The 13,614-nt window shown below is 38.7% G+C and overlaps 1 protein-coding gene across 3 annotated transcripts in view; it reads left to right on the top strand.

Moving 5' to 3' along the window:
* Positions 1 to 13,614, top strand: part of PARD3B (par-3 family cell polarity regulator beta) — a 1,134,301-nt gene that overhangs the window by 758,378 nt on the left and 362,309 nt on the right. For all 3 annotated transcript variants that reach the window (XM_064373118.1, XM_012446125.2, XM_064373119.1), the window contains 2 exons: positions 3,549 to 3,755; positions 4,481 to 4,718. In XM_064373118.1, coding sequence (XP_064229188.1) covers positions 3,549 to 3,755; positions 4,481 to 4,718 — 445 coding nt within the window. The remainder of the gene's footprint in view (positions 1 to 3,548; positions 3,756 to 4,480; positions 4,719 to 13,614) is intronic.

Here is a 13,614-nt window from a genome sequence, read left to right as displayed (position 1 = left end):
AATCTTTAAAAGTGCTATAACATCTTTTTAAAATATAATATTTCAGTGGCATTTTTATATGAGACCATAATTTTAAGAGAAAATTGGGCAGCTGACATTAAGAATCTTTTTATTATGCCACCTTGAGAATAATTTTTATCATGTGAGATCCTTTTTTAGCACCCTTGATAATTGTGTGTCATCTGTTTCATGAACCTTGTGTATATTGAGCTCGTGTTTGTGAGGGGAGGATCCGTTCATCTCAATCTTAAAGAACATGAACGTAGAAGCCACAACCAGTATCACATCAGCTACAGATGAAAATATGAAGAGTCATCATATTTTGGGATAACTTCAATGGGATCGAATGGCTAAGGTTTTAATTTTGAAAAATTACTCACTTGAAAGAGAGCTCTACTTGAGACCCCTGCTTTTAGTGAAAGCCTTGGAAAAAAAAATGTGATTCGTGTAAATGGTGAGGCTAGACATAGACAGTGAATCTTCTACAATTTTCTACGCACCATCAACCTAAACTGAAATTGGTGAGAATAAGAGAAGGGAAGAAGGGATTGAATGTGACAATTTATTGTACTCCACCAATCTTTACAGGGAGAATATTTTATTCCAAGTGTTTTGTTGGAATTTAACACTAATGCCTATCAATTGACATTATAATCCCTTCCACGGCAGATAGCCTTGACCTTCTGTTAGGAGCCCTCAAACATATGAAAGACAGGGGGATCCCTGGTGAAGGTCCTTGTCAGAGCCCCAGTTCAGTCAGTTCGCTGTACCTCTAAATCCTTGTGAGGACGTTCCTGATTTTGGTTCTCTTTTCTAACATCAGTCCCTATTCTACCGCTACATCCTGTGCATTCTCCAGGAATAAATAGAATTTCTTTTTCCAATCTTGAAAACTCCAGTCTACATTTACAACCTAAGGACTCAATCACCCTTTTTGCTTCTCATATTACCATATATTATGTCCAGTAGGGCTAGGTTGTAATATTGCCCAACATCAGTTAGGATTTCTACTTTGTGACTTCTATTTATATAGAGTGAATTAATTGCCAACTCTATTAATCTTGCAAAATCCATGAATCCTTAATGTTCAATTTGCTTAGAATGAGTAACAGTGTATTTGTTTTTTCTAGCTATGACTTCTTGCTGAGCTTCAGATGAGCTCCTTTTAGATAACGGCCTTCTATCTTGGACAATTTATTCACTTTCGTGTTCCCTGGAATTTGTTGCTAAAGGTTGACGTGAATGCTTACAGTCTGGGCTCTAATGTAATCTCCTGAATGGCAATTAATAAATAAAAGATGGTTACTGTTGTTGACAGAGAATCAGGGCTTTCTCGGACAGTTTTCATCTTCATGTTTTCACCAAACTTCCTGTCAGACATCCTAGGCGTTGATGTTATAAAATATTTTCTGTAAACTCCAAAGCTCTTACTAGTGCTTCAATACCCCCAAACCTTCGTGAGGCCTTTTTTTTCTTGTCAGGAATGATCTTATTCAATTTCTGTTTCTTCAACTTATCTTCCTTCCTGAGAATAAGAAATATGCCTTTTTCTGGAGTTAATAGTAACATATCCTCAGTATTTATGACTTGCAAGTAATACCTGAAATTTTTCCCTGAAATTTCTTGTATTTTTTTTGCCTAGTCTTATCTCTGTTGCATTTACTGAATATACACCGTCACCTCTAACATGCAGTGTTTATTGTCATCCTATAGATTGCTCAAAGTGCAAAGTTGTCTCCTGTAAGTTAATGACGAAGCTATAAAGCAATGTCCAATTTTTGCAATTTGCCTACTAGACTAGGCTCCAGGGTTAATCTGGCCTGATATTCTTATTTTAGAAATGAGGAAAATGTAGGGCAATTAAGCTGTTTGACCATAATCAAATAGAGGGTGGAGACCAAATACATCTTTAGACAGTAAAGTACATGGTACACAGCAGAAAAGCTGGAACTAGGCTGCCTCAGCCCAGCTCCTGGTCTGGATGCTTGTTAAGTGTGTAACTTTAGACAAGTTATTTCAGTGCTGTGTACCTCAATTTCTGAATCTGTAAAATAGGGCTAACAGAAGTACCAGTAGCACAACTATAAGGATTATAGTAAGTTATTGTGGGTAAGGCATTAAAATACTGCTTAATACAGACTAAGCACTTCATGCATTGTTAGCTATTAGGATTATCACCATTCTGTTGACTGTTTTTAACATGCTCAGATTATATGAAAAGGTCTGTATTGCTGTTTCACTTCACTTGGCTATATATATGCATCAGGCCTTTGTTGTACTTCATTTCTTTTCCTAAATGCTGTGTTAAGCTGCTTGAAGTAGTGTTCATAGTGGCAGTGATAGTGGAAGCAAAAATAGTGACGATAGTAATAAAAGGTAGTGCCATTTCTTGAGCCTCGCTAGGTGCTAGACATTGAAGTAGGTACTTTATGTACATAATTCTTAATGGGTACTCCATCTATTGACAAATGGCACAGTCGTTTATTTCCAGAAATGCAAGTATAGCCTTTTCATGACAGTAGTCTCCTTCATAACTGAAAAGACGCATGAGCTGTGGCCCTGGTGGAAAAGCTTTGAATGTGGAAACAAAAGCCCTGATAGAATTCCTTCCATCGTAAAGATAATCCTTGTGCTGCTAATATTTATATAACCTAATCCTGTTATTGATAATTGGGAGACTAGCTGGGGGTGAGAATGGAGGTCAGGGAATAGAGTAAGAGGGGGTAGGTACAGGGCAAGGCAGACCGCATAAATGAAAAACATTATATACCAGAAAAGAGATGATTAAAATTCAGGTGTGCTCTATATTTTCTGTTTTATAATTTTATGTTGCATAAAAGGTTGCTCCTTTTCTAGACGCCCAAATAGGAATACATTCAGAACAATAGCATTGACACAGAAAAGTTGTTTCCTTTCTTGCTTTACTTTATTGATTGATTGATTAAATAAATTGCACTTACATTAATAGCCGGTAGAGTAAGGTAAAGTGTTAAATTACAAAAATCACAGTCACTTCAATGTTTTTTTATTTCCATGCCCAGTGTGTTTCTTACTAATCATATGAGCAACCTTGACAATGATAAAAGCTGTAATGTGTGGAGTGCCTAGGACAGGACTGGAAGAGAAGCTCTCATCATGTTAGGTGCTTGTATGTTTGTATGCGTGTCTGTGAGTTTGCATGTGTGTGTGTGTGTATACTCACATCACTTCATTCACACTCATATAATCTCTATAAATAGCTACAAGCTTTTAAATTCATATGTGTGTATATGTGCATATAGACACACATGCATATACATTTCTACATAGAAATGTACATATAGTCATATTAAATCTTATCACAACTTTAGAAAAGGAAACAGAGGCTCAGAGAAGTCAAACTACTTGTTCAAGGTCACAAAAGGTGGCAAACCTGCAGTATAACCCAAACTCCCACCTACTTAACACCCCTTTTCTGGGCTGTCCAAACAGAAATATTCTTAGAACAATAGCATTATGCCACACTGCCCCTTTAGGAGAGGGGTGACCTTTTGCCCTTTCTTTTCCAGAATCTCCAAGCAAAGATTTTGGTCCAACTCTGGGTTTGAAAAAGTCCAGTTCCTTGGAGAGTCTGCAGACTGCAGTGGCTGAGGTTCGGAAGAATGACCTTCCCTTTCACAGGCCCCGGCCGCACATGGTTCGAGGCCGAGGCTGCAATGAGAGCTTTAGAGCCGCCATTGACAAATCCTACGATGGACCTGAAGAAATAGAAGCTGGTAGGACAATTTGCTTCCCTAATGGTTTCTTCATCTCATTATTATCTGCAAATCATGGGCAAGAATGTGTGCTTAACTACAGAGAAAAATGATTTAAGGATCACAATTATATTTTTGATATTAAAAGTAATTCATTTTCCTGATATGTTTTGCCCTTTGGCTTAACGAACATGGAATTGGAGAATGCAATATGCAATTTATTTTACAGTGCAATGCTAAAGAAATGTTCTCCTTCACTTTCCTACAAGGACCAACTGTCACTTACCCTTAGGATAGGAGCACTAAGTATGCAATTCTTGACATTCTCATTCGAGTCATTAGAGGCAGCATCAATCCAAGGACTCTGACTGCATTAATTGGGTAGAAGCAGTTGGGACATTTTATACTCAAAACTCTCTCCTCACCCTGTTTGTTTCCTAGCATGTGGGCTTTCTGAGCTGATCGAGGTTAACAAGCCAGCTTTCAGAGAGATTAGTACTTGAACACGTATCAAGCCTTTCATACTACCAGCTAAGCAACTGGTTTTCCCCGCTCCCAGCATCAAATCTTGCTTGAAGTAACCAGATTTAGGCAGTTAGATCTTCAAAGGGCACAAGTAACCACATGGAAGGGTAGAACTCCAGAGTGCTGTTATTCATTCTTTTGCATTTTACGTGTTTGCGTATCTCTATATACTAACTGCCTGTGCCCCTGACCATGGGTATTGATTCTTTTCCTCTGTACAGATGGTCTGTCTGATAAGAGCTCTCACTCTGGCCAAGGAGCTCTGAATTGTGAATCTGCCCCTCAGGGGAACTCGGAGCTAGAGGATGTGGAAAATAAAGCCAGAAAAGTCAAAAAAGCAAAAGAGAAGGAGAAGAAAAAGGAAAAGGGCAAATTGAAAGCCAAGGAGAAAAAGCGCAAAGAAGAGAATGAAGATCCAGACAGGAAAATAAAGAAGAAGGGTTTCGGCGCCATGCTGAGGTATGGGCCTGCTTTGAAGGCAAAGTTGGGTTTGTTTCTCATTTTGTTTCTCCTGGTGAAACTCCTTTATATGCACTCAGAACAAAGTGCATACTTTCCCTCATCTTCAGCTAAATGCATACAGCTCTCAACTGTGACTGTGCTTGTTCTCTTTCTGCAGAGGCAGAGGAGCTTTCTGGGGAAGCTTCCAGTGATGACAGGACACTGTCATCAAGTTTGTTGTCAAAGAAAGGTCAACACTATGTCAGGCACAGTGGCTCATGCCTTTGTAATCTCAGTACTTTGGGAGTTTGGGAGGATTGCTTGAGCCCAGGAGTTCAAGACCAGGCTGGGCAACGTAGGGAGAGCCTTTTTCTTCTCTCTTTTTTTTTTTTTGAGATGGAGTCTCATTTTGTCACCAAGGCTGGAGTGCAGTGGCACAATCTTGGCTCACTACAACCTTTGCCTTCCAGCTTCAAACAGTTCTCCTGCCTCAGCCTCCTGAATAACTGGGACTATAGGCACGCACCACAACACCCAGCTCATTTTTATATTTTTAGTAGAGATGGAGTTTCACCATGTTGGCCAGCCTAGTCTCAAACTCCTAACCTCAAGTGATCTGCCTTGGCCTCCCAACATGCTGAGATTACAGACAGGAGACCCTATTTCTAAGAGAAAAAAATTGCCAGGCACAGTGGTACCTGCCTGTAGTCCCAAGTACTTAGGAGACCAAGGCCAGAGAATGGCTTGAGCCCAGTAATTCAAGGCTGCAGTGAGCTATGATTACACCATAAAAGAAAGGCCAATGCTTAATAGAGGCACGAACAATGCCTGCAGTCCTTTGTACTGAAGTGTTATGAAAATAAGTACTTCCACTGGCAGCACAGGGAAAGTGAGAGGTGGGGAAGCCCTACATGTTACCTCTGGAACACTTCTCTTGAAGTATGGGAGTCAGGGTAGATGAACCTCATCCCCTTGTGACTCTAGGTGTGCAGTGGCCGGGCCACTGGGTGCATCACTTGTCACCTACAGAGGCGCTGTGATACAGGGGAGATGTCACTGGGTCTGGGGTCAGATGCCTCATTGTGGATCCATGACTCTTTACATATGAGTAACGGGGCTTCACACATACTGCTTAACTTCCCTGAGCCTTACTTTGCTCACTTTTAAAATGAGGCCAGCATGCTTCCTCTACTGATCCAGCATAGTTGTGAGACAAGATTTCATATGCTCTATAGCCATTGACTAGGCAGGGCTCAACAGGGCACCGTCAGAAAACAGCTTTGTTTCTTCTCTCACCTTCAAGTATGCACTGTTGAGGCTGCCTTCACCACACCCTGACGTTATCTCAGCTTTCTGGCTGATAGGTTTCGGTCACTTCTGGGTAAAAGAAACAACCTGTTTGTTGGGGGCTAAAATGTTTAACCCAATATCAATCAAAGCATTTTTCCTTTCTGCCTGTTGGATCTAAACCACAAGGAGCATCCTATGGTATGGTGGGAGGCAGAATTCTACCTTCTCCTATTTCTCAGTCTTTGGAACCAGGAGACAAAGAAAGACAAGATTCAGTAGGGTAGAATTTTACTTAACTGGGTATCTGGTGTAATCTGGCCATCGAGGAACCTTTGTGGCTACTTTTGTGGATTTTTTAGAGTGTTCCTTACTGTACCAGTCACTAATGGAGGTCATTTTACCATTGACCTATTCCCCTAAGCCTCTGACCTCAGACATACACCCCTGAGTCTCCTTACTGCAGTTGGTAGACTTCTTGGACAGTGCCAGTCTGGGACAGCTCTAGACTAGCTTACTGCCACAGCATTGACCTGGATCACTAGAGTTCCTGATCTCCTGCCCCTCCAAATGATGCAAGTACAGCTTCTTCCTACTGTTCCACTTCTCCTCACCCCACCATAGAGATGTTCTAACCAGCCTTGCATCTTCAGACTTCCGAAGTCCCACACCAGCTCTGGGCCTCCTCACTCCAGGAGCAAACATCAGACTCTGGAATGCTCTCAGGCATAGGGAAGGGAGGAGGCAGTTAATTTTTGCAAGTCACAAAATAAACAGTTAGGAAGTGGGGTGACAATCTCCTTTTATATAACTAACTCTAAATTCCCTGAGGGGTTTTCTTGTAGCCCTCTCACTTATTTTGTTGGGGGTTAGAGGCAGAAGTACCCCTTTTTATTACTTTCTTTACTCCTATAATTTCTTCTCAAATTAATTGATCTCTATACTTCTCTTCCATGGGCTGAAGGTGAATGATGGGAGATGATGGTTTAGGGGCTGGTTTGGCCACTTCTTATGTAACCCTTAGGAGATATCTCATTTAAGAATGCTGGGTGTGTTTACTGCCATTGTTCTCATTTTGTGATTGTCAATGGAAATTTCCAGATAGAAAGGAAAGTTCCATCATTCCATTTATAAGTGACATTTAGGGAATATAAATAATCCTGACACCAGTGAGCCTTCCCATTACATTTCCAATACTCATGAAATGCTAAACAAGTTTCCTCAGGCACAAAATCTTCGGAGTGTTGTTGCCCCTGGATGTGTTATGACAAGACTTGCTGTGGTCCTGCTCTCACCTGGACTGAGGTTACCCCAGCAGGCCTGATGTCATAATTCTCTGACTATTAAAAAACAAAATTTCAGCTAGGCATAGTGGCTCAGGCATGTAATCCCAGCACTTTGGGAGCCCGGGGGTGCAGATCACTTGAGCCCAGGAGTTACCAGTCAAGCTTGAACAATATGGCAAAATTCCATCTCTACAAAAAAAAAAGCGAGAAAACACAAATTATCTGGGCATGGTGGCATGTGCCTATAGTCCCAGCTACTCAGGAGGCTGAGATGGGAGGATTGACTTAGCCTGGGAGGTAGAGAATGCATTGTCATGATCCCTTCACTGGACTCCAGCCTTGGCAACAGAGTAAAACCCCATCTCAAAAAATTAACATTAAAAAGAACAATATTTCAGCAAATTGAGTTCTAAGGATTTAATTGTCTTTTATTAGTGATTCATAAATTGGTCCACATCCCATCTACAGAACAGAAAGGCACTTGAGTGAGATGAGCAGAAGGTGTGAGCTTCATAGGCAGAAAAAGACTGAAGAAAGCAGAAGCAAGAAACAAAAAGAGGATTGCTCATTTCAAAATTACATTCCTTATAGGGTTAAAGTAGAAGGACCTCTTTATCATTCTATCTCATGCCACTGGTCCTCCTTGATTTGTTGCTGGGAATCTCCTGTATTTTGGAAAACTGACACATTTCTAAGTTCAGTTTGATTATGTGACACATAGCATGAGTGACTCCATTCTAGTTTGGTCTGGTCTGTTGTGGCCTAATGAAGGAGCTCAATACAAAATAATGGCCTCCCATACATTTTATTGAATATGATCTATAGTCTAGTAAATGCCAGATGGGGTCAGATCTCTCAATAGACATTTTTCCTGATGGCCTCTGTAGACTCTGTCCTTCCAGTTGCCATTTGAATTTTAAACTTGCCCATATTCTAGATAATTATTAGGATTGCCAGAATTTATGAACTGTGAGTTAACCATCTTGATGATAATGACAACATGTAATTGCAATGTATTTAGATAAGGAATTTTGTCTTTTAAGTGATAGAGTTAAGAGGAAAATTACACGTTCTGCATATGGATTTCTGAGTTCAATCCTGGCCGCTCTAATTTCCACCTCTGTAACATTGAGCAAGTTCTTTAACTTCTTTTGTCTCAGTTTCCTCATCTGAAACATGAGAAGCATAATAGAATTACCATTTTTATGAGAATTATGTTTTATTAGCTGTAATGCTTAGACCTATGCCTGGCAAGCAATAAACATTCAATGAATCTTAATTATTGTAGTAAACATAATAGTGACCCCTGAAGGTGTCTGCATCCTAACCCCCAGTACCTGTATAAATATTATGTTACATGACAGGAAAATGAAGGTTGCAGATGGAATTAAGGTGGTTGATCAGCTGACCTGAACATAAGGTGATTATCCTGCATTTTCCCCAATAGGCCCAATGTAATCACAAGGGGCCTTAAAGGTAAAAGAAGAAAAAGTGACTGTGGAAGTGAGATTCAGAGAAATGTAGTGTTGCCAAATTTCAAGATGGAGGGAGGGGACCATAAGCCAAGGAATGTGGGCAGCCTCTAGGATCTGGAAAGGGCAAGGAAATGGATTCTCTCTGGGGAGCATCTAGAAAGGAATGCAGTGTAACAACCCCTTGGTTTTAGTCCTGTTGTGTTCTTTGAACCACTGTTCGTTGCAATTTCTTACAGCATCAATAGAAAACTAATATAGTTATCATAATTATTATTACTACTTTTATAATATAGTAATGTATAAAGAAGCTTTTTCTTTAAGGTATTAATGAAAAACGCTATTGAAGGATTTAAGTAAAATAGTCTATAAATATAAAAACTGTTAGAGCTTCACATATCCCATTTTCTAGAATATTACTAAATTAAACCTTAACTTTATATTTTATTTTAGATGATTTGATTTGGCAGGTTCATACTTCATTGCCCATAATACAGTGCTGCCTCTTCCCTTTTATTGTCCAATATATTCTGTATTTTCATATAGTAGAAATCACAAGCCCTGGATCGTTTAGACATTTAGCACCTCAGGCTTTGTTTCTTTCCATGATTTTAGCAAAATTAAGATCTGAAAGGTGGTGTTTGATTTTATCTTCCATGTAAAAATAGCAACTGTTTTCCATAGCCTTTTGCATCTGAATTTGTGAGCATATTGGAGTTGCTGCTACATGCACATTTTCAACAACAAAGAACACAAAGCTGTTACCATTAGCCAACAGATTTTGCTTTAATTCTCATCTGTTGCTCAGATGCTATTGACTTTGCTTCTTTCTTATTTAAAAAAGATTGATTGCTTTAAGGTTCTCTTGGCATTACATGTGTGGTTTTTAAATATGTATTATTTTTTCCATTATCTGCGTTTCTCAAACACTCTCCTGAAGATAGGGTTTTGGGATGGGTCGTGAAGTTATACCATGTAGAATGGTACGTGGCCAAGGGAGTGAGTGAAGATTTAAATCCTGCCTCCCTGTCCTCACCAAGGCTTTCATCATGAAAATGTGAACGTGTTAACAGCGTTCCTGGTCTTGTTTGTGAAAAGCTGTGTGTTTGCACTTTTTTTGATATTAGCTGGTCCATTCATGTCAATAATATGTAGTAGCATGGTTTAGCTTACTTGTTAATTTAACCTACTCCTGATCCCTTTGAAAAAATTATGGGGGATCTCTTTAATTAATATCTTTATACATGTTGTCTAATTCCAATATCCTTATACTTTGTTGCTTTCAGAATTATCTACTTGCATGATTCAAGTGTGGTTCTTATATAGGCTGTGAATTATTATTATTATTATTATTATTATTGTGGAAAAATATGCAGCTTAAGAACCTACCAATTTTGTAGTTTCTCTGTATGCTCTGGGCTTAGATTTTTCCATGATGTGTTTGACTTCCATGTACATTGTGCTCTTTATGGCACTAACCTGCCGGAAGACCGTTCATAGCTCCTTTCAGCCAAAGGGTGAAGCTCCAACCCCTTTAAAAGACAAGTCCATTGCTGTCAGTCCTAGGCCACCTTCCTGGGGCCTAGCAGATTTTTCTAGGAACCGAAGAGAAATATCCTTTGACTAAGAAAATTTTACCTTGTCTAGAGAGGAAAACCCAGAGACTAGTTTCTGATTTCTTAATAACCTTGTCAATTCTTATGTTACTTAAACTAAATTTTGTTGTAGATTTAAGTTCAAATCCATTTTTTACATGATAGCTGCTGTTGTCTCTTTTTGATATCATAGGCCACTCACTTCAAAAACCTTTGAACTGTCAACTTCCTTTGGACACTGAATGGAAAGGTTTGATAATGGTTCAGGTTCCTTTTTCTATACCCTTTTTAAAATTCAGTCCTAAAGGGAATTATGCCTTGTAAACTCCTTTTTACTAGACTAATGAAGAACAAAGTGCAAATCCTGCCAATGGGAACGTCATCTTTGCTTTTAAAATGTGTTTGCCCATATCATTTGACTAGTAACATTTATTGAAAGCCTTGTCCTTGCCAAGCACATTCATAATTATTTTTATTCTATATTTATAAATTTATTGCAATTAATAATTAAATCAACACATCAGTTAATTTATTAAGGTCCTATTTGGCATCAGGCACTATTCTAGGCACTAGACACACAGCATTCAAGTCCTGCTTTAACAGCACTTTTCCTGTCTTTATAAACTAAGGAAAGATAAAAGACTTCTGAGTTCATTGTGGTGAGATTAAAATAAAAACAAGCAAAATATTACATAAACATGTAAACTATTTGTAACAGTGGATTACCCAACAAGTGAAGAGGATGCTCATTAGATATTTCAGGGACAAGCCAGTACCCCATTAGCTCGAGGGAATCAACAGTCAATTTATATGGTGTCAAGCCAGACATCCAGGCCATGGCTGTCCTGGAATTTACATTCCAGTGAAGGGGAGAGAATAAACAACTCATCCAAAATAATTGATGTTAGTCCAAATGGTAGTAGGTGCTATGAAAAAGGTAAAGCAGGAGTGATCTAACAGCAGAATAGAGTGCACACTGCCCAAGCTACACTGAATTTTCAACAGATACATTATCAGAATTTAGCACACTATGGTACCAAAGCCAAATCACTTTATGCCTGCTTTTGTTTTCTTTTTTGCAACATATAAATATGGGAAGGTTATTTTTAAACCGACTCCACATAGAGCTGTAACAAAAAGCTAACACAAACTGTGTCTGTTTTAGTACACAAAGCCCTAGGATACCTGCAGCAAACATTCTAAGATAGGTGGACAGTAATGTAAATGGTGAACTTGATTTGCAGATGATTGTATCAACTGTTCCTCCTACCCCAACAGCTGGATGTTCTTTATTGTTCTTCTCAACTCAGATAATGCAGGCATACCTCAAAGATAGACGAGTTCAGTTTCTACATAGTGGAGCATCAGAAAAAGCTAAATCATGAACCCTTGAGACAAAGGTATTTTTAACAATCTAGAGGCATAAACTTTTTGTTCCTAAGCTTTGCAAATTCTAAGGCATATATGTTTATTTCATTTTATTCTAAAATATACTATATATTTGATTTAAACTAGGAGACTTCTATATTAAGACATCCTACTGTGAATTATTTTAAAAAGAACACTCCTACACACACATCACACCTACCACTACCACCACAAACAACACACCACCAAATTAGCCAAATTAACACAGAACCTAGTTAAAAATCTGTCCCTTAGAAGCTCTGTGGCCTTCACTGCTACTAAATTAATGCTGAACCTAATTAAAAATCTGTCCCTTACAAGCTCTGTGGCCTTCACGAGTCCCTTTGTTTTAGTCATCTCCTCATCAGTAAACTAGGTATAACACATCCTGTCCAGGTTCTTGTGAAATTTAACAGTTTAGGTAAGCAAAGCTGTCAGTATAGTGCCTGATTTGACAGACATTACTTCTTATCTCTCTCTCTATCTATCTATTTATCATCTATTTTTAATTGGCAAGTAAAAACGGTCTATACTTATGGAACACAACGTGATGTTTTGATATACGTATACATTGTGGAATGACTAAAACAAGCTATTTAACACACACGTTATTTTACATACTTATTTCTTTTGTGGTGAGAACACTTAAAATCTACTCTTTTAGCAAGTTTCAAGTACAAGGCATATTGTTTTTAACTGTAGTCACCATGGTGAATAATCTCTTAAACTTATTCCTCCTGTCTAGCTGAAAGTTTATGTCCTTTGACCAACATTTCTTCAGCGCCACCATTCCCTAGTCTCTGGTGACCGTCATTCTATTCTCTGTTTCCATGAGTTCTACCTTTATACAGCTCACATATAAGTGAGACTATACGGTATTTGTCTTTCTGTGTCTGGCTAATTTCACATAACATAATGTCCTCCAGGTTCATCCATGTTGCTGCAAATGGCAAGATTTTCTCCTTTTTAATGGCTGAATAGTACTTCATTGTGTATATATACCACACTTCTTTATCCATTCACCTGCTGATGGGCACTTAAGTTGATTCCACGTCTTAGCTGTTGTGAATAGTGCTGTAATTCACATGTCAGTGCAGATACCTTCTTGACTTGCTGATTTCATTTCCTTTAAATACCTAACAGTGATGTTGCTAGAGTATACGGTAGTTCTTTTTAACTTTCTGATGAACACCCATACCGTTTTCCATAATGGCTGTACTAATTTACATTCCCAACAGTGTAGAAGGGCTCCCTTTACTTCACATCCTTGCTGACACTTATCTTTCATCTTTTTTATGATAACCATTTTAACAAATTTGAGGTGATGTCTCATGGTGGTTTCAATTTGCATTTCCCTGATGATTAGTGATACTGAGTATTTTTTTCATATACCTCTTGGCTATTTGTATGTCTTCTTTTAAGGAATGATAGAGATTACCTCTTGTCTTCCCCCTCTAGCTCCACTTCAGACAGCCAAGACCGTCAAATATTACCTTTGTCTCAAGCAAGATACGTTCGGAACCCACTAACTTTTTCTTTCAGATTTTAGATTCCCTCTACCTGGTGTTTTGTAATGTAGGTGGGCATGATGCCTGTTCTCTAGCCTAGCGTAATAAACTACAAAAAGAAATGACATAGCTAAAATCATTCCATCATTTATATTTTATAAGCTTTGGGTCACCCCTTTCTCAATGTAGCCATGAACTGTTTTCAAAGGTTATTTAATCACTTGGTGGAAAGCAAAACGTTCTATTGCAGAATGCAAATGGAAAGGGACTCAAAAGGAGAAAACAGCTTTTTGCTTTTTTGTTTTGTTTTTCTTTCTCTCTTTACGTATTTCAGCCCAGAGTGTGTAGGTGGGTTTTGG

The sequence above is a fragment of the Aotus nancymaae genome, unplaced genomic scaffold, assembly GCF_030222135.1.
Source record: "Aotus nancymaae isolate 86718 unplaced genomic scaffold, 86718_ANA_hifiasm-v0.15.2.pri h1tg000008l, whole genome shotgun sequence".
NCBI lineage: Eukaryota > Metazoa > Chordata > Mammalia > Primates > Aotidae > Aotus > Aotus nancymaae.
This window is presented reverse-complemented; position numbering and strand designations above follow the sequence as displayed.